This window comes from Gossypium raimondii, chromosome 3 (assembly GCF_025698545.1).
Source record: "Gossypium raimondii isolate GPD5lz chromosome 3, ASM2569854v1, whole genome shotgun sequence".
NCBI classification, from domain to species: domain Eukaryota; kingdom Viridiplantae; phylum Streptophyta; class Magnoliopsida; order Malvales; family Malvaceae; genus Gossypium; species Gossypium raimondii.
The window spans coordinates 61244617-61265122 of record NC_068567.1 but is presented as its reverse complement, the minus strand read 5'-3'; the positions used below and the strand labels follow the sequence as shown (position 1 = coordinate 61265122).

Below are 20506 nucleotides of genomic sequence, written 5' to 3'. Positions count from 1 at the left end.
ATTAATTTTTTATATGTTTTATACTTGTTTTAACAAAAAAAAAACATATAAATTTCGATTAACCACCGAATTAACCAAAAAAGTTTGGTCGGATTTTTTTTTTGAAAAAAATTTAGTTCGATTAACGATTAAGGGTTTAAAAGGGTCAGTTAATAGTAGTTCGGACCTAATTGAAGATGTTGAAATTATGAACTTTTTTCGTTTTAAGCGGAATATATTAAAACGACTTGAATAACGCATTTGATTCCACCCTCCCTCAAAGTTAAATTCAGCTATTAGTCTATGTACTTCATGAAAATTGCGGATTTAACCCTTATGCTTTAATTTGATCAATTTTAGTCTCCATACTTTTCTAATTTTGAAAGTTCTGACTCAAACAGTAGCAGTTAAAATTATCTGGTTAAATTTAATTACTAATCATGTACTACGCATATAGTTGTAAATTTAATTCATATTCTCCAGTTGGATCATACTAAGTCCCTATACTTTTAATTTTTAAAATTTTAATATTGACGCAAATGATACTCATTCATTATCCGGATTTTTAGTGAGTAATATGGGAAATAACAAGCTAACATGATATTACACATGTGATGATATGTTTACAAAGACTAAAATGACCATATTAAAGTACATGGACTAAATCCATAACGTTTACATAATTTAACCCTTTTTATTTTTTTATTGTTTAATTATATTGATCTTCCACTAAATTCAAAATAAGTGCATCCAACTATTACGCGGTGGGTAAATTTTTCTTCTTCAAAATTAATTTTTCAAACATAATATTTTTATTCAAATTCTTCAAATTTTTGAAGCTTGAACAAGTAAAGTGAATAATTTTATAGACCAACATAAACTATCAATATAAAATAAAAAAGGGTTATCGAGCCAACCGGTTATATTCGATCATAGTTAGTTTTTGATAGATGTGTTCATGGGTTGAACAAGTCGAGTCGAGTTTAAGTATCTTATTCGATCGATCCAATTTTGAGTTAAGATTAAGCTTATAGTTTTTAACTTCAACCCAGTTCAACTACTTATTATTTAAAAATAATAAAAATATAAAATATTTTTATTAATATTTATATATTTTAAATTAAATTCAAATAAAAATATTTTTTATTATTTTGTAGGGTAAACTACCTCCAGGTCACTAAATTATTAGTAATATGTTTAAGCCACTCAACTTCAAAAGTTACAAAATGAACTATTTGAAAGTTTCTATTTAAGTTACCGAACTATTCAAAAGTTTTTATTTAAGTTACTAGGATGATAAGTTTTTTTTTTTTTTTTAAGTTTGGTTAGTAGGCTTAAAAGTGACGGCTTGATGATCGATACGATTTGAAGAAACATATCTTACATCGAAGTCCATTTGACCGTAAGTGTTGGAGATAAGAAAAGAAAGTTATTTGGATTTTGATTTAGAAATTCGTGACGTTTAAAATTATTTCATGAGAAAAAAACTTAACTTTAGAAGAGAAAGAGAAGAAGAGTTTTCGATTGGCGCAAGTGTTGTGAATGAAGAAGGCCATAAAACATCAAGTTTAACAGCCTAGTGACTTAAATGAAAACTTTCAAAAAGTTCAATGACCATTTTGTAACTTTTTGAAGTCGAGTGACCAAAACGTAAACTTACTAATAGTTTGGTGACCTTGGATGAAATTTACCCTTTCTTCAGTAGAATGGATCATTTAAGTGGACTCGAGAGGACTGAGCTTGAGTTCGGGCCTAAAGATTTTTTTGAATCGGGTCTTGACCTGACCCGGCCGGCCCATGAACTATACCGGACGTCAACTATCTTTTAAAAACGTTGAAAACCGAAGCAACACTGATAAAATAAAATTAAGAAGAACAAAACTCTCTATAATGGAGATATCGTCGATTCTTAGTACAAACAGGTTTCATTTTCATCACCATTTTATCATCCATCCATTACCCTCTTCTTTTCCCACAATTCCTTCAATATCCTATCCCACCCCAAGAGCCAGCTTCACTAATCTCACCTCTGCACCACCACCAGCAACTCCCTTTAAAGAACCCAACCCCACTCGTCCTCACTCCAAGTCTTACTTAAAAAGACAATCTGCTCTTCTTCAGCTCCAACAATCTTCTAATTTGAGCTCTTCACTTCAAGAACTCGGTGGGATTTTAAAGCCGCAAGATTTGAATGTAGTTTTACGACATTTCGGGAACTTGGGCAAATGGCATCATCTTTCTCAGGTACCCGGATTTTTGTATGCAGTGGGAAGACATGAATTTTGCGTTAAAAGTCTTAAATTGAAATTTTAATTATTGGGAGGACCAAAATGCAAATTTTCCATTTACCAAAGGCCTGCCTGTCCCTTGGTTTCACCCCTGTTTGTATGCTATTGCTACGTATCCTTAATGTCAAAGTAGATATTTTGTTTGGATGAACTTTGATTCTTTGTTTTTTCGAATAAATTTTTTGCTGCTGTTAAAAGGGTCTTAAATTGAAATTTTAACTCTTGGGAGGGCCTAAAATGCAAATTTTCCATTTACCGAAGGCCTTCCTGTCCCTTGGTTTCACCCTTGTTTGTATGCTATTGCTATGTATCCTTAATGTCAAAGTAGATATTTTGTTTGAATGGACTTCGATTCTTTGTTGTTTTGGATAATTTTTTTCCAGCTGTTTGATTGGATGCAACAGCATGGGAAGACCAATGGTTCATCTTATACCACTTATATGAAAGTTATGGGGAAAAAACTCAGCCCTGTTAAAGCTTTGGCGATTTACAATGGTATTCCTGATAAACCAACCAAAGTTAATGTGTTTATATGTAATTCTCTTCTTAGTTGTTTGGTTAGGAATGGGAAATTCGATAGTGGTATCAAATTGTTTGATAAGATGAAGCAGGAGGGTCTAACCCCAGATTTGGTTACGTATAACACGGTATGTTTCTTAATGCAACTCAGAATATAAGGTAAAAGTACCATGAAGGCCACTGCACTAGGAATTAGATTGCATTTTGTCCCCTTCACTAAAAAAAGGGCAATTTAGTCCTTGTACGTTAGATCAAAGAGCAAACAACTCCTTTTTGTTAAAATTTCACATTTACCTTATTTTGATATACAAGGACCAATTTTTAGCAGTAGAAATGAATGAAATTTTTAATAAAAAGACCAATTTGCTCTTTGATCTAACATATAGAGACTAATTTGCCCATTTTTTGAATAGAAGAGGTAAAATGCAATCCAACTTCTAGTATAAAGGCATCCACGGTGCTTTTACCGAGAATATAATGGTTGTTTTCGAATGTGAAACTTTAATTGTTGTTTTTGTTTTTGTCAATACTTAGTTGCTGGCAGGTTGCATAAGAATAAAAAATGGGCATTATAAGGCATTAGAGTTGATGAAGGAGTTGAAATATAATGGTTTGGAAATGGATAATGTGATGTATGGAACACTTTTGGCCGTTTGTGCTTCGAGTGGGCTTAGCGAAGAAGCTCAAAACTACTTCAACCAGATGAGGGATGAAGGCCTTTCACCTAATTTATATCATTACAGTTCTTTACTTAATGCTTACTCTTATGATGGGAATTATCGTAAGTCCGATGAGTTGATGGAGGAATTGAAATCTTCAGGGTTAGCACCAAATAAGGTTTGCTTTTTTTTTTCTTTTTTTTTATTTGGTTAGATTTCAAAATTGCATTAAGGAATTAGCTAGGGTTACTTGCGTGTAAATTGATGTTTCGTTTATTTTGTTTTGTAATTCTTGCAGGTTATACTGACTACTTTGTTAAAGGTGTATGTTCGAGGAGGCTTGTTTGAAAAATCGAGAAAATTATTATCTGAATTGGAAGCTTTAGGTTATGCTGAAGATGAGGTACTTCGATAATTTCCTCTCATTTTGTGCCTGGTCAAATATGAGATGTGAAAAATGATAAAAGTTATGCATTTATTTATATGATTAAGCTTCATTGGCTGCTTTTGTGATTGAAAACCTTGCTTAGTTTTGTAACTAAGTGCTCGTAATATGCACACACTTATGCAGATGCCTTACTGTTTATTGATGGATGGTCTTTCGAAAGCTGGGCGCCTTGATGAAGCAAGATCAGTTTTTGCTGAAATGCATGAAAAACGTGTCAAATCCGGTAAGTTTACAAGTACTGAGTGTTCAAGGAACACTGGCAAATGATTTAAGGCACGCTTACCTTGTTATATTGAAGTTTCATCTCCCCTTGTTTAGTAAAAGTACCATGGAGGACCTTGTACTAGGATTCGGATTGCATTTTGCCCTCTTTACTCAAAAAATAGGCAAATTAACTGCTATATGTTAGACCAAATAGCAAATTGGTCATTCTATTAAAAATTTCATCCATTTCTATTGTTAAAAATTGGTCCATGTATGTTAACATTAGGTACATGTGGCATATCATGTGTCATTGTCTAGTTATTCTGTCAGTTATGCCAGTTTTTAATAGTAAAAATGGATGAAATTTTTAATAGAAAGAACCAATTTGCTCTTCGATCTAACGCACAGGGACTAATTTGCTCATTTTTTGAGTATAGGGAGCAAAATGCAATTTAACTCTTAGTATGGGATTTTCTATGGTACTTTTACCCTGGTTTGGTTCCAATTCCAAGTATATGAAACTTATTTGTCTCCTTCAGATGGATACTCGCATAGCATCATGATCTCAGCTATGTGTCGAAGCGAGCTTTTTGAAGAGGCAAAGAAGTTGGCTCAAGATTTCGAGACCAAGTATAACAAGTATGACCTGGTTATGTTAAATACGATGCTTTGTGCTTACTGTAGAGCAGGCGATATGGAGAGTGTAATGCAAACAATGAAGAAAATGGATGAACTTGCAATCAGTCCGGATTATAGCACTTTTCATATCCTAATAAAGTATTTCTGTAAGGAGAAACTATATCTTCTTGCTTATAAGATCATGCAGGACATGCACGGTAAAGGATATCATCCGGAGGAGGTACAGGACTTTCAAATTTTTAGATGTTATTATGAATGGTGGCGTGGGTTCCTGAGTTGTTATCATAGTCCAGCATCGGTTCAGCATAACTAACGTAATCCCATGAGTTTTTCTTCACTTTGCGCATCGTATGAAACACTCTTAGGACTTGGTCCATTCTTCCATAGCAATGTTTTGTACTTCCAGTTACGGGACTCCATACTTGGTTGCCTGTCATAATACAAATTACTGGAACAAGTCTTTTTGTCTATACAATTGTTATCTCCAACTATACTCTCTTTTTTTTCCTGCAAATATGCCTGAAGGCGGTTTCTTGTCGTTATGTGAACGTTGTTTGCTTAAGTTTATTCGAGTTGCTGCTTTGGCAGTGGACATGTTACTTAATAACAAGGGTCGCATTAAAAGCTCTCCGGAAAACATACCTAAGTTATTGGTTTTACTTTAATGGGAATTCTACGCTTGGCGTGTAGGCAGCATCTTTTATGGAAATAAGTTAAATCATTATAACCATACAATTCTATTCTATTTGCAGGAACTTTGCTGCTCCTTAATATTTCAACTTGGTAAAATGAAGGCTCATTCTGAAGCATTTTCGGTTTACAATATGTTGAGATATAGCAAAAGAACAATGTGTAAAGCCCTTCATGAGAAAATTCTACATATTCTTATAGCTGGAAAACTGTTCAAAGATGCATATGTAGTTGTCAAGGTATGTGATAGAACTATCAGCCCCTTCTTTACTATCAATTTTTTTCTCTCAAATTATTTCTCTTATCAGGATAATGCAGAACACATCTCTCAGCCTGCTATAAAGAAGTTCGCAAGTGCATTCATGAAGTTTGGTAATATCAACTTGATAAATGATGTCCTGAAGGTTATTCATGGTTCTGGGTGCAAGATTTATCAGGTAGGTATTTATGGACTTTAATTAATTTGATTCACGAATTGAAATTACTTTTCTATGAACTTGCCATGTCTCTGCTGTTCTGTATTCTGATGCATGGACTGCATCTGCGTTTGATTATCATGAGCTTGGTGTATGTAGGTATACTTAGAGCTGAACAGATCATATTAATGTTATAATCCATCTGCTGGATTAAATATCTCCAGTCCGTGAAAGCTATACCCTGGAGATCCTTAGCATGGATACATCGGTACTGTAGTGGCATTATTTTTAGTTTTTATTGCCATAGAAAAGATGGTCAAGTTAAAAAATAGGTAATAGTTTCTGATTATGTTACTCGGACTCGGGTGTGTGTTGTATACAGGTATGGATGGTTTTTCTAAGTTTTTTCATGTATTTGAAGGATTTTTGGAGGTCATATCCTTGTATCGGTGTGTCAAACACCAGTGTTGAACATGGGTACTTCATGAATAATGAAGAGTCCGAGCAACATAGGTTTTTGAACACAATTAGACCCAGTTCTACTTCCATGGAATTGGAGCAATATCTCTTGATTTTGATACAGGTTTGGCTGTGTGTTATAATTCATAATATGATCAAATCATTCAATTTATTCGGTTTTACACAGGGACTGTTTCAGACTGCTGTATCCCGTTATATTGCTCAGCCCGAAAAAAAGGAATTGCTCCTGCAGTTGCTGCAGTGGATGCCAGGACAAGGATATGCTGTTGATTCAACGACAAGAAACCTGATTCTTAAGAACTCTGAGTTACTTGGACGCCAACTCACTGCAGAGATATTATCCAAGCAACATATAATGTCGAAAGGGTCACAGCCTAAACGTTAGATCACGGATGGGTCAGCATTCAATGGAGCAGTTTACATTGAATAGAAGAATTCCAATCAAATAATCTGGTTGCAGGTAATGATAATTCTGATTTTCCGAAATCCAATTCCTTTGTGTTAACGTTTCTTCTTTCTTGTGTTCCAAGTTTTTCGTTTTTCCAAAGACATTTCATATCAAAATATCAATGCTTTTAGGATCTGTTTGTGTTTGTAGGGAAGACCTTTCGTCCATGTAAAAAGCATGTTTCAACCTCTTTTCTTGAGCTTCACTCAACAAACCATTAGATAATACCTTGTGAAGTGAAGGTGGACAGGATTCACTTCCCTCAGCTGATTTCCGTAAATTTTCACCTGGAAATCGATGCTTTGTAAAGTAGAAGCTTTGAATGGGAACAACACAGTTTTTTCGATAGGAGAGACAAGTTTTTGGGTTGGTTTCCGTTCATGCAATCATTTTTAAAAAGTGATATTAATAACTCCGCAACCTTCATAATTTTCACTCGCAAACAAGCTGCTTTATAATATATGTAAGTGCTTCTCTTTATTCCTTCAACAATATTCTTCTTTTACAAGCAAGCGTTCTCTTTTTTTTTTTTTTTTCATGAATACGGCTCTTGGACCGACTCAAAGCTGAAGTACTGCATGCTGATCGCCTCGAACCACAGCTAAGACCTGCAAAAATTTGCAGGAAACTCTTAAAATCTGGGGAGTTCCAACTAGTATTATTATTGCAAGCAAGAATGTGATCATGAAAAGAAAACCTTACCTCGCTTATGGAAATACTGCGACCGGAATCATTTTTCAGACAAAGCAAAGCTGCCCGAGCCATACAATGAACCACCTTCAAATCATCTTCTTTGTCCGCCAATCTTGGATCCATCAGTTGAGTGACTGAACTGCTTTCTAGAAGCGGCAGTGCCTTCATTTAAGTATAAAGAGAATTAATGTCATCCGAATACATAGTCAGACGTTGGTATAACCTCGTGATAGACAAATGTTAGTATCTAACATTCATCTAAATCCGGGTAACATAGCTTATATTTGTTCGATATTTCTAGCTGCCTAAAAATATCTTAGAACATATGTGATAATTCATAATCATTTTCATCAAGAAACTCCTATAAAAGTTTTATGGAAGCTCCTATATTGGAAGGTAGATTGTATTTTGTCTACTCTACTCAAAGAATAGACAAATTAGTCTATCTATTTTAGATTAAAGAGAAAGTTGATCTTTTCATTAAAATTTCATCCAGTTATATTGTTAAAAACTAGTGTGGTTGATAGAATAAACAAACAATGATACAAGACGTGTTTTGTGTATCTGATGTTGATGTATAGGGATTGATTTTTAATAATAGAAATGAATGGAATTTTTAACAAAAGGATCAGTTTGTTTTTTGATTTAACGTATTAGGATTAATTTATTAATTTTTTAGTAGATGGAACAAAATACAATCTGATTTTTAGTACAGAGGCATTCATGATACTTTTACTGAAACCTCCTTATTACAATTGAAAATCGTCACCATAGGAAGCAATTTGAACAAAAATCTTACCCAGTCTATCAAGGACTGACCCTCATTTTCATGTGGAAAGCAACCTGCAACTTTTCCAGAAATAAGCTCCACAAGAAACAATCCATAGTCATGTATATCCACATAAAGTTGCTTGTCTTCCTCTAGGTTTGGGCATCTTCATCCACCAAAAACAGGTTCAAAATTATCACAAATATTTTGACATGGGTGATATTTATTTAAAGATTACATTATAGTGGGATCTTGTGAGATTTTTTTAAATCAACGGTTAAAATAAAAAGGAAGAAAAAGAAACATCAATACATTGTTGATCATGTCCTGTAAAATTCGCATTTTAACTAATTTAATTGGTTTTAATACTAAAGAGTGAGAGAAACTAATTTCTAGAGAAAAGCAACATACTGGTAACGGATTTGATAAGTTTCAGGTCTTCCGTATAATTTCTTAGTTTCTAACATGGCTTGATCAAACAGTTATAACTCTTATTTTTATCTTTTAACTATTACCGTTGATTTAAAAAAGACCTTATAAGATCTCACCTTAAAAGTTATAGGCAAAGACGTGTAACAATTCAACTCTTATGGAGAAAATTTTTTCTTACTTTCCAGTTGAATTCCCGTTAAAAGGAACATCACCTTTGTACCACTTGGCTGTCATAAAATTGCTTAGCTTCAATATGGTAATACAAATCCATAAACATCAGTCAGTAATCTGTATGCAAATTTCTAATGCAAAAGATATAGTTTTAGATTTACTTACCATAGGTGAGCAGCCATGAGAATAAACAATGCTAGATGAACAAACAGATTGATGAACGATCGGTCCGTCGGGGCATTCTTCATGGAGATAGCGCAAGCTACCGCCTATTTCAGTAGCAGTATACCACCTTGCTCTCCAAGAAAGGTTAATAGCAGAGACATCACCTGCAGAATATTAAGAATGTTTTGCTCTAAAGCTGTGGAAACTGAAACGGGGGAACAAAGGAAGAAGGTATCTTACATTGCAACTTCATAGCAAAACTATACAAACATGGATAATCGGATATGAGTAATCTGTTCGTGGCGGTACAGCAATATCCAATGATGTTCATGATATTGCGGTGGCGTACACGGGAGAGGATCGTAAGCATCGACCAAAACTGTTCATCGTCTTGAATAGATTTGACTATAACAGGTGTATTCTTCAATACCCCTTCGTAAACTTTAAGGTTTTCCTCTTGACAAAGGATATCAGAGAAGCCGTTCGTAATCTCTTCGATTTCACTGAACAAAAATTCTCGAGGAAAACCAGGTCTAAATTGTAATGGACCCCAAGAGGGACCCCGTGGAGCTGGTTGTATCGATGATTCCCCTTCCTCAATCACGTTCTGATTTCCGGTTTCTTGATCATTAAGGGATCGACCATCGGGCCAAGTTTCAGCATCGGCTTGTTCACTACTTACAGGAGAGCAATCAGGCTTGGGAGCCCTTGATGGCATTAAAGTAGCAACATCTTTTCCTTTCATTACTGCAACATTGCATTCAACATTCCAATATATACACATTTTGTACTTCTTTAAGTGGCTGTCAATAATCAAGATTATAAAAAAAACACTAATCAATATTCAAATTTAATACCCTTTTTCCAGTTTGAGAAATTGTATGCATTAGAATGCAAAAAACAGAAGCAATGAAAAGGATAGTTGGCCATACCTGTCAAGAACAATCCATCTTGTGTTAGCATTTTCTGCTTCTTTGAGTGTTATTTCTTCAGGACATATTCCAGCAGCAAGTTTGACCTCCAACTTAACCTAATCAGTACAAAGTTTCAGATAATATGCCAGTAAAACCCTATTTACCGTCAAGTCTCGAGTGCAATCATAATATACAATACACTCTTTAGGGAAAAAACTCAAGTTTAGGATTGTAAATGAGATAATAATGCTAGCAAACTATTTGAGTTCGACTTGAAAAAAACTTTAATTTAATTCGGTAATTATCAAGCCAATCATCTCGATCTTGAGCAACTCAAACTTTCAACCGAACCAAAATCAAGCACTATCTTGATTCGAACGTCTCACTAGCCTAATTGAGCTTTTTATTTTAATATATTTTTATATCATGAAATTTAAAATTTTTATCCTTATAATATAGAAACAAACATAATCAAGTTTTGAGTACGAAAATTGATAAACATGTTTAATTATATCTCAAGCCAAGCTCAAGCATAGAAATTGATGCCCAAGTCAAGCTTGAGTCGGGTATCAAGCCTCAAATTTCTAGTTAAGCTTGAGCTTACCACTATTTGGGCTCAATTCAGCTCGACTACACCCCTACGCAAGTTCAATTCTAGAGATCATATTGTTAGAGGCAACAAAAATCCCGAAAAGATTTAATCCGTATATTCCGTAAAACGGGCATAGAAGATAACTTAGTTCGAAAGGAATTTTTCACTTACCTCGTTTCTTTTACATTGTTTAGAGAAAGGTTGAAGGATAGCTTGGAACTGTTCCCTTTTTCTCTCAATTTCTTCACCAAGATCTCTGGGTTTCACTTCTGCATGTCCTGATGAAATTGAAAACTCCAACTTTTCCACTACAAAAACATTAGATGAACAATTTAACTCATGAAATCCATAATATTATGCAGCCTGCACCATGTGAAAAATCCATGAGCTCCATAACATATCTAAAATGAGATGCCAAAGCAGTTTGGACCCAATTTTCAGAAATTATTTCTCAGCCTGAAAAATCTAGAGCTTTGATTATCAAATGTAAGTCCATTAATCTAATATCCCTAATCTCTTATGTCTTGACCTTGATAACAAGCTGAGTGCTTAACAAGGAATTTAAGCTTTTCACTGTCAAGTAAAAAGAACAAACAATTCAAGAATTCATATGTGCCAAATGTATAAATACTTCTCACAAGGAAAAAGAAAATTTCTTTGGCCATAACCCAACATAGCTTGTCTGGTTGTAGTCAAGAAAACAAGCCACCTGACATAACAAGTGCTTGTTAATGCCCAATAACCTTATCAAAGACTCTAAGCAACCAATATTACAGGACAAACAAACTGATCACTAAACAGATCACGTAGGCCAGTGCACTAATATGATTAGACAGATAGTCACTGAACATGCATTGTGTAGCCCTTTAGGTAGCTCGAGTGTTATGTATAAATTCCAAGTATGAAACTCATCCTCAACGCTTACACTTTGTGGAAAAACATGAAAATAAATTTTGGGAGCTCTAATTGGGGTTTAATTAAAATTTTTTAAAATTTTGATTAAAAAGATTAATGAAAATTTATAAAAAAAATTAGAGGTCTAATTAAATTTTTTTAAACTTTTGAAGACTTAATTAAATTTTCTAAAAGCGTTAAAGAATCTAATTAAAATTTTCAAAAATTTTGAATGATATAATAAAAAATTTTCAAAATTTTGAGGCTAAGGTCTCCTACTCCGGCTCCAATGATGTTCCATCCTCACCTATACATAGAAGCTAAGCTAGGGTTGTCTATGAGTAGGGTCCCGATCGAAAAGCGTGAGATTTTGGGCAAAAAAATAAGGAATTGGGTCTCAGATAAGGTTTTTTGGCCCGGCTTATCCGAATTTATAAAAAAAATTCTAATGTTTTGTTGTTGTTTTCGCACTGTTTTGCTACCATTTCATTGTTATATTGTTATTATTTTGTTGTTATTGTCTGGATATTATATAACTAATGTTTTATTGTTAAATTTGCTACTATTTTAGAGCCATTTGCTTGTTAAGTTATGCATATCTTAATGTTATTTAAGTATAAAGATATTTTTAAATTTATTTTTAATTTGTTGGGAAACATTTATTTTAATGTTTTTAGTCTATTTGATGTATTATATTTTTTTAATTTTTTTATATAAAAATAAAATAAAATATTTTTAATACAACCGAACTGGGCCCAAATTTTAGTATTTTTATTCAGACCAGGTTTGGGCAAAAATTTAGACTTATGGACAACTCCAGCTAGGGGTAGACACGAGCCTTCGCTCCTAAATTAAATTTTTTTCTTTTTATTCCTTTTAAAAATTATAAAATTTTAGGTTAATCTAATGATAAATTTACATGTTGGCCTCTTAAAATTTAAAATTCATTTCTATTCCTTTAAAATGATTATAATTAATCCCTCAAAAAGTTATAAACTTTTATTATTGTATTTTAACTTTCACAAATTTATAATTTAAATTTGACCCTTAAAAGAATTTCTCACTTCACCCCTTGCCTACGTACCTTTTATCAACCCCCAAACTTTACATTTACCTCACAAGTATTTTCGGAAAAGATTGTATGAAACAGTAACGTCACGTCATTTGTATCCCTTTTTCCGTAGTTGTATGTTACATTAGTATTTTCATCTTGAAATTCAGTATTTTCATCCTAAAAAAATCAAATTCAAAAAAAAAATCTTAAAATTCAAGATGAAATTACTGTAATATAAAACTATTAGAAAAAGATAATATCCTTATTTCATACCATTTTTTTCTCCATATTTTCGAACCCCAAATTCGACCTGCCAGCCTATACTAGATATGAGAGATGCCAAGCTCTTTTTATCAAACACAGAGTACTAAATAAACAAATAAATAAAATAGCTCACATATTCCAGAGAAGTTAAATCTCATGTTCAAAGGAAAGCATTGAGTAGCGTTCTTCTTCCCCATATCACCCAAAATTGCGACGACGATCACGATGTTTTTCCGGCGAACGACGTGTTTAAGAGCCCAGTCAAGTGGCTCCACCATTCCTTTGCTTCTCTTACCATCTATCACCACGATCACACTCTCTCTTGCCATCGATTCCGCTTCAGACACCATCTTTGTTGTTGTTAGCTTCGTGATTGTCAATCTGAAAGTAATTAATGAAATGCTCTTCAGCTGGACATTGGGGTAAAGATGGTCACTAAATATCCATTAATGGCGACTCGGACTAGATTGTAGTTTTTAGTTATAATCGCCTGTTAACAATGTTGCAATCTCATTGGCATGCTGTATCATATAATCCAAAAAATAGCTGTGTATTAAGACTATATGAATTTTATATGGTAATTATAAAAATTTTAAATTAATGACTCCTTTAGAAATGATAAAAATTTAATTTAATCCTTTAAAAATTATAAAGATATATGCTATTTAAAATGGTGAAATTGTATTTTTACTATTGTAAAAATTATAATTTAATTTCGGCCCCGTAAAAGAAATTTCTGGCTTCGCCCCTGTGGTAAAACTTGGATTGTATTTTTATTTGAGATCTAAACTTGGCAAGTTTTCTTAATTCGGTCCTTAAATATTTTTTAACTTGGCAATTTTTTTCAATTTGGTCCTCAATTTTGTATTCTATTAAGGTAAGATGACATGGTACTCTTCATCACAAGAAAATTTAAAATTTTCATATAAATTTTAAAATACAAAAAAAAATTTAAGGTAATGATGTGGCACAATCTTGAAGTGCCATGTTGTCACACTTTAACCGACTAAATGTGAATCAAAAAGTTTAAAGACTAAATGTTTTTCTATCTTTTTATTTTTATATTTTTAAAATAAAAGACTTTTTATATTAAAGAAGAAAAAACAAAATGATATTTTTATAACAACTTAAAATTGTTTATTTTATAGGATAGTTTTAATTAAATGATGTTACATTAATTTAAAATATGTCGTGATATAATATGGCACGTTATTGAATATATCGTAGTTAAAAACTCAAACGATTGCATTTAATATAATTCGATTTCATATATTATTTATTAGTTAAATGCAACCGTTTGAGTTTTTAAATTACCATGATTCAAGTGATCATGCTTTTAATTAAATCGTTAAATTCAATATTTTCCATGTTAAATATTATGTGAATATTTTTTCATCTTAATATTACTAAATTTTAAAAAAAATTATATTATTAATTTTTATTAGAGCTCACTTGTTTGTAATTTTCTATGAAAAATTTAATTATCTTTCTCTGGTACCCAGATTTTTTTATGCAGTGGGAAGACATGAATTTTGCGTTAAAAGTCTTAAATTGAAATTTTAATTCTTGGGAGGGCCAAAATGCAAAATTTCCATTTACCAAAGGCCTGCCTGTCCCTTGGTTTCACCCCTGTTTGTATGCTATTGCTACGTATCCTTAATGTCAAAGTAGATATTTTGTTTGGATGAACTTTGATTCTTTGTTGTTTCTGTTAAAAGGGTCTTAAATTGAAATTTTAATTCTTGGGAGGGCCTAAAATGCAAATTTTCCATTTACCGAAGGCCTTCCTGTCCCTTGGTTTCACCCCTGTTTGTATACTATTGCTATGTATCATTAATGTCAAAGTAGATATTTTGTTTGGATGTACTTTGATTCTTTGTTGTTTTGGATAATTTTTTTGCAGCTGTCAACAGCGTGGGAAGACCAATGGTTCATCTTATACCACTTATATGAAAGTTATGGGGAAAAAACTCAGCCCTGTTAAAGCTTTGGCGATTTACAATGGTATTCCTGATAAACCAACCAAAGTTAATGTGTTTATATGGAACTCTCTTCTTAGCTGTTTGGTTAGGAATGGGAAATTCGATAGTGGCATCAAATTGTTTGATAAGATAAAGCAGGAGGGTCTAACCCCAGATTTGGTTACGTATAACACGGTATGTTTCTTAATGCAACTTAGAATTTAAGGTAAAAGTACCATGAAGGTCACTGCACTAAGAATCAGATTGCATTTTGTCCCCTCCATTAAAAAATGGGCAATTTAGTCCTAGTATGTTAGATCAAAGAGCAAACAACTCTTTTTTGTTAAAATTTCACATTTACCTCATTCTGATATACATGGACCAATTTTTAGCAGTAGAAATGAATGAAATTTTTAATAAAAGACCAATTTACTCTTTGATCTAACATATAGAGACTAATTTGTCCATTTTTTGAATAGAAGAGGTAAAATGCAATCTAACTTTTAGTACTGCTTTTACCGAGAAGATAATGGTTGTTTTCGAATGTGAAACTTTAATTGTTGTTTTTGTTTTTGTCAATACTTAGTTGCTGGCAGGTTGCATAAGAATAAAAAATGGGCATTATAAGGCATTAGAGTTGATGAAGGAGTTGAAATATAATGGTTTGGAAATGGATAATGTGATGTATGGAACACTTTTGGCCGTTTGTGCTTCGAGTGGGCTTAGCGAAGAAGCTCAAAACCACTTCAACCAGATGAGGGATGAAGGCCTTTCACCTAATTTATATCATTACAGCTCTTTACTTAAAGCTTACTCTTATGATGGGAATTATCGTAAGTCCGATGAGTTGATGGAGGAATTGAAATCTTCAGGGTTATACTGACTACTTTGTTAAAGGTGTATGTTCGAGGAGGCTTGTTTGAAAAATCAAGAAAATTATTATCTGAATTGGAAGCTTTAGGTTATGCTGAAGATGAGGTACTTCGATAATTTCCTCTCATTTTGTGCCTGGCCAAATATGAGATGTGAAAAATGATAAAAGTTATGCATTTATTTATATGATTAAGCTTCATTGGCTGCTTTTGTGATTGAAAACCTTGCTTAGTTTTGTAACTAAGTGCTCGTAATATGCACACACTTATGCAGATGCCTTACTGTTTATTGATGGATGGTCTTTCCAAAGCTGGGCGCCTTGATGAAGCAAGATCAGTTTTTGCTGAAATGCATGAAAAACGTGTCAAATCCGGTAAGTTTACAAGTACTGAGTGTTCAAGGAACACTGGCTAATGATTTAAGGCAAGCTTACCTTGTTATATTGAAGTTTCATCTCCCCTTATTTAGTAAAAGTACCATGGAGGCCCTTGTACTAGGATTCGGATTGCATTTAGCCCTCTTTACTCAAAAAATTGGCAAATTAATTCCTATATGTTAGACCAAATAGCAAATTGGTCATTATATTAAAATTTTCATCCATTTCTATTGCTAAAAATTGGTCCATGTATGTTAACATTAGGTACATGTGGCATGTCGTGTGTCCTTGTCTAGTTATTCTGTCAGTTATGCCAGTTTTTAATAGTAAAAATGGATGAAATTTTTAATAGAAAGGACCAATTTGCTTTTCGATCTAACGCACAGGGACTAATTTGCTCATTTTTTTAGTATAGGGAGCAAAATGCAATTTAACTCTTAGTATGGGATTTTCTATGGTACTTTTACCCTTGTTTGGTTCCAATTCCAAGTATATGAAACTTATTTGTCTCGTTCAGATGGATACTTGCATAGCATCATGATCTCAGCTATGTGTTGAAGCGAGCTTTTTGAAGAGGCAAAGAAGTTGGCTCAAGATTTCGAGGCCAAGTATAACAAGTATGACCAGGTTATATGTTAAATACGATGCTTTGTGCTTACTGTAGAGCAGGCGATATGGAGAGTGTAATGCAAACAATGAAGAAAATGGATGAACTTGCAATCAGTCCGGATTATAGCACTTTTCATATCCTAATAAAGTATTTCTGTAAGGAGAAACTATATCTTCTTGCTTATAAGATCATGCAGGACATGCACGGTAAAGGATATCATCCGGAGGAGGTACAGGACTTTCAAACTTTTAGATGTTATTATGAATGGTAGCGTGGGTTCCTGAGTTGTTATCATAGTCCAGCATCAGTTCAGCATAACTAACGTAATCCCATGAGTTTTTCTTCACTTTGCGCATCGTATGAAACACTCTTAGAACTTGGTCCAATCTTCCATAGCAATGTTTTGTACTTCCAGTTACGGGACTATATACTTGGTTGCCTGTCATAATACAAATTACTGGAACGAGTCTTTTTGTCTATACAATTGTTATCTCCAGCTATACTCTCTTTTTTTTCCCGCAAATATGCCTGAAGGCGGTTTCTTGTCGTTATGTGAATGTTGTTTGCTCAAGTTTATTCGAGTTGCTGCTTTGGCAGTGGACATGTTACTTAATAACAAGGGTCGCATTAAAAGCTATCCAGAAAGCATACCTAAGTTATTGGTTTTACTTTAATGGGAGTTCTACGCTTGGAGTGTAGGCAGCATCTTTTATGGAAATAAGTTAAATCATTATAACCATACAATTCTATTCTATTTGCAGGAACTTTGCTGCTCCTTAATATTTCAACTTGGTAAAATGAAGGCTCATTCTGAAGCATTTTCGGTTTACAATATGTTGAGATATAGCAAAAGAACAATGTGTAAAGGCCGTCATGAGAAAATTCTACATATTCTTATAGCTGGAAAACTGTTCAAAGATGCATATGTAGTTGTCAAGGTATCTGGTAGAACTATCAGTCCCTTCTTTACTATCAATTTTTTTCTCTCAAATTATTTCTCGTATCAGGATAATGCAGAACACATCTCTCAGCCTGCTATAAAGAAGTTCGCAAGTGCATTCATGAAGTTCGGTAATATCAACTTGATAAATGATGTCCTGAAGGTTATTCATGGTTCCGGGTACAAGACTGATCAGGTACTTTTCTATGAACTTGCCATGTCTCTGCCATTCTGCATTCTGATGCATGGACTGCATCTGCGTTTGATTATCATGAGATTGGTGTATGTAGGTATACTTAGAGCTGAACAGATCATATTAATGTTATAATCCATCTGCTGGATTAAATATCTCCAGTCCATGAAAGCTATACCCTGGAGATCCTCAGCATGGATACATCAGTATTGTAGTGGCATTATTTTTAGTTTTTATTGCCATAGAAAAGATGGTCAAGTTAAAACATAGGTAATAGTTTCTGCTTAGGTTACTCGGACTCGGGTGTTTGTTGTATACAGGTATGGTTGGTTTTTCTAAGTTTTTTCGTGTATTTGAAGGTCATATCCTTGTATCGGTGTTTCAAACACCAGTGTCGGACATGGGTACTTCATGAATAATGAAGAGTCCGAGCAACATAGGTTTTTGAACACAATTAGACCCAGTCCTACTTCCATGGAATTGGAGCAATATCTCTTGATTTTGATACAGGTTTGGCTGTGTGTTATAATTCATAATATGATCAAATCATTCGATTTATTCGGTTTTACACAGGGACTCTTTCAGACTGCTGTATCCCGTTATATTGCTCAGCCCGAAAAAAGGGAATTGCTCTTGCAGTTGCTGCAGTGGATGCCAGGACAAGGATATGCTGTTGATTCAACGACAAGAAACCTGATTCTTAAGAACTCTGAGTTACTTGGACGCCAACTCACTGCAGAGATATTATCCAAGCAACATATAATGTCGAAAGGGTCACAGCCTAAACGTTAGATCACGGATGGGTCAGCATTCAATGGAGCAGTTTACATTGAATAGAAGAATTCCAATCAAATAATCTGGTTGCAGGTAATGATAATTCTGATTTTCCAAAATCCAATTCCTTTGTGTTAACGTTTCTTCTTTCTTGTGTTCCAAGTTTTTCGTTTTCCAAGACATTTCAATATCAAAATATCAATGCTTTTAGGATCTGTTTGTGTTTGTAGGGAAGACCTTTCGTCCATGTAAAAAGCATGTTTCAACCTCTTTTCTTGAGCTTCACTCAACAAACCATTAGATAGTATCTTGTGAAGTGAAGGTGGACAGGATTCACTTCCCTCAGCTGATTTCAGTAAATTTTCACCAGGAAACCGATGCTTTGTAAAGTCGAAGCTCTGAATGGAGAACAACCCAGAGTTTTTTCGATAGGAGAGACAAGTTTTCGGGTTGGTTTCCGTTCATGCAATCATTTTTAAGAAGTGATATTAATAACGCCGCAACCTTCATAATTTTCACTTTCAAACAAGCTGCTTTATAGTATATGTAAGTGCTTCTCTTTATTCCTTCAACAATATTCTTCTTTTACAAGCAAGCGTTCTCTTTTCTTTTCTTTTTTTTTCCATGAATACGGCTGTTGGACCGATTCAAAGCTGAAGTACTGCATGCTGATCGCCTCGAACCACAGCTAAGACCTGCAAAAATTTGCAGGAAACTCTTAAAATCTGGGGAGTTCCAACTGGTATTATTATTGCAAGCAAGAACGTGATTATGAAAAAAAAACCTTACCTCGCTTATGGAAATACTGCGACCGGAATCATTTTTCAGACAAAACAAAGCCGCCCGAGCCATACAATGAACCACCTTCAAATCATCTTCTTTATCCGCCAATCTCGGATCCATCAGTTGAGTGACTGAACTGCTTTCTAGAAGCGGCAGCGCCTTCATTTAAGTATGAAGAGCGTTAATGTCATCCTAATACATAGTCAGACGTTGGTATAACCTCGTGATAGACAAATGTTAGTATCTAACATTCATCTAAATCCGGGTACAATAGCTTATATTTGTTCGATATTTCTAGCTGCCTAAAAATTTCTTAGAACACATATTTTCATCGAGAAACTCCTATAAAAGTTTTATGGAGGCTCCTTTATTAGAAGTTAGATTGTATTTTGTTTCCTCTACTTAAAGAATTGGCAAATTAGTCCATCTATTTTAGATTAAGGAGGAAGTTGATCTTTTTCGTTAAAATTTTCATCCATTTATATTGTTAAAAACTGATTTGGTTGATAGAATAACCAAACAGTTATACAAGACGTGTCTTGTGTATCTTATGCTGATGTATAGGGATCAGTTTTTAATAATAGAAATGAATGAAATTTTTAACAGAATGATCAGTTTGTTTTTTGATTTAACGTATTAGGATTAATTTATTCATTTTTTAGTAGATGGAACAAAAAAACAATCTAATTCTTATTACAGAGGTATTCATGATACTTTTACTAAAACCTCCTTATAACAATTGAAAATGGTCACCATAAGAAGCAATTTGAACAAAAATCTTACCCAGTCTATCAAGGACTGACCCTCATTTTCATGTGGAAAGCAACCTGCAACTTTTCCAGAAATAAGCTCCACAAGAAACAATCCATAGTCATGTATATCCACATAAAGTTGCTTGTCTCCCTCAAGGTTTGGGCATCTTCATCCACCAAAAACAAGTTCAAAATTATCACAAATATTTTGACATGGTGACGTTTATTTAAAGATTACATTATAGTGGAATCTTGAGAAAATTTTTTAAATCAACGGTTAAAATAAAAAGGAAGAAAAAGAAACATCAATACATTGTTGATCATTTCATGTAAAATTCGCATTTAACCAATTTAATTGATTTTAATACTAAAGAGTGAGAGAAACTAATTTTTAGAGAAAAGCAACATATTGGTAATGGATTTGATAGGTTTGAGGTCTCCCGCATAATTTCTTAGTTTCTAAGGTGACTTGATAAAACAGTTACAACTCTTATTTTTATCTTTTAACTATTACTGTTGATTTAAA

General features: G+C 33.6%; 2 protein-coding genes and 1 pseudogene across 6 annotated transcripts; 2 read left to right on the top strand and 1 right to left on the bottom strand.

Moving 5' to 3' along the window:
* Positions 1 to 1839: 1839 nt before the first annotated feature.
* Positions 1840 to 18754, top strand: LOC105795289 (pentatricopeptide repeat-containing protein At1g10910, chloroplastic). Of its 5 annotated transcripts, XM_012624851.2 has the most exons (11): positions 1840 to 2223; positions 2651 to 2914; positions 3321 to 3623; positions 3744 to 3848; positions 4017 to 4116; positions 4637 to 4956; positions 5489 to 5665; positions 5735 to 5863; positions 6489 to 6782; positions 6921 to 7233; positions 7395 to 7757. In XM_012624851.2, exons 1-9 carry the CDS (start codon positions 1870 to 1872, stop codon positions 6705 to 6707), a joined length of 1971 nt encoding a protein of 656 aa, XP_012480305.1. In that variant the 5' UTR covers positions 1840 to 1869; the 3' UTR covers positions 6708 to 6782; positions 6921 to 7233; positions 7395 to 7757. The 5 variants fall into 5 exon arrangements, with proteins under 5 accessions (XP_012480305.1, XP_052484669.1, XP_012480306.1 ...); XM_052628709.1 differs by lacking the exons at positions 6921 to 7233; positions 7395 to 7757 and adding an exon at positions 18681 to 18754; XM_012624852.2 differs by having other exon boundaries at positions 6926 to 7757.
* On the bottom strand, positions 7331 to 13068 carry LOC105795292 (serine/threonine-protein kinase CDG1-like). The gene is made up of 9 exons (XM_052628970.1): positions 12852 to 13068; positions 10678 to 10814; positions 9933 to 10030; positions 9271 to 9803; positions 9001 to 9164; positions 8843 to 8910; positions 8263 to 8398; positions 7473 to 7625; positions 7331 to 7378 (listed from the first exon to the last, which is right to left on the bottom strand). The coding sequence occupies exons 1-9, from the start codon at positions 13066 to 13068 to the stop codon at positions 7331 to 7333; spliced, it is 1554 nt and encodes a 517-aa protein (XP_052484930.1).
* On the top strand, positions 13168 to 18816 carry LOC105796039 (pentatricopeptide repeat-containing protein At1g10910, chloroplastic-like; annotated as a pseudogene).
* The last annotated feature ends 1690 nt before the right edge of the window (positions 18817 to 20506 follow it).

What these genes read in the sequence shown, in the direction of transcription:
- LOC105795289 (XM_052628709.1), top strand. Translation starts at nt 1,870, where the DNA reads ATGGAGATATCGTCGATTCTTAGTACAAACAGGTTTCATTTTCATCAC. An exon ending in AATGGCATCATCTTTCTCAG is followed by an intron (nt 2,224 to 2,650) that starts GTACCCGGATTT and finishes ATTTTTTTCCAG; the next exon opens with CTGTTTGATTGGATGCAACA. An exon ending in CAGGGTTAGCACCAAATAAG is followed by an intron (nt 3,624 to 3,743) that starts GTTTGCTTTTTT and finishes TAATTCTTGCAG; the next exon opens with GTTATACTGACTACTTTGTT.
- LOC105795292 (XM_052628970.1), bottom strand. Translation starts at nt 13,068, where the DNA reads ATGGTGTCTGAAGCGGAATCGATGGCAAGAGAGAGTGTGATCGTGGTG. An exon ending in ATTTAACTTCTCTGGAATAT is followed by an intron (nt 10,815 to 12,851) that starts GTGAGCTATTTT and finishes ATGTTTTTGTAG; the next exon opens with TGGAAAAGTTGGAGTTTTCA. An exon ending in CTCATGGCTGCTCACCTATG is followed by an intron (nt 8,911 to 9,000) that starts GTAAGTAAATCT and finishes ACCATATTGAAG; the next exon opens with CTAAGCAATTTTATGACAGC.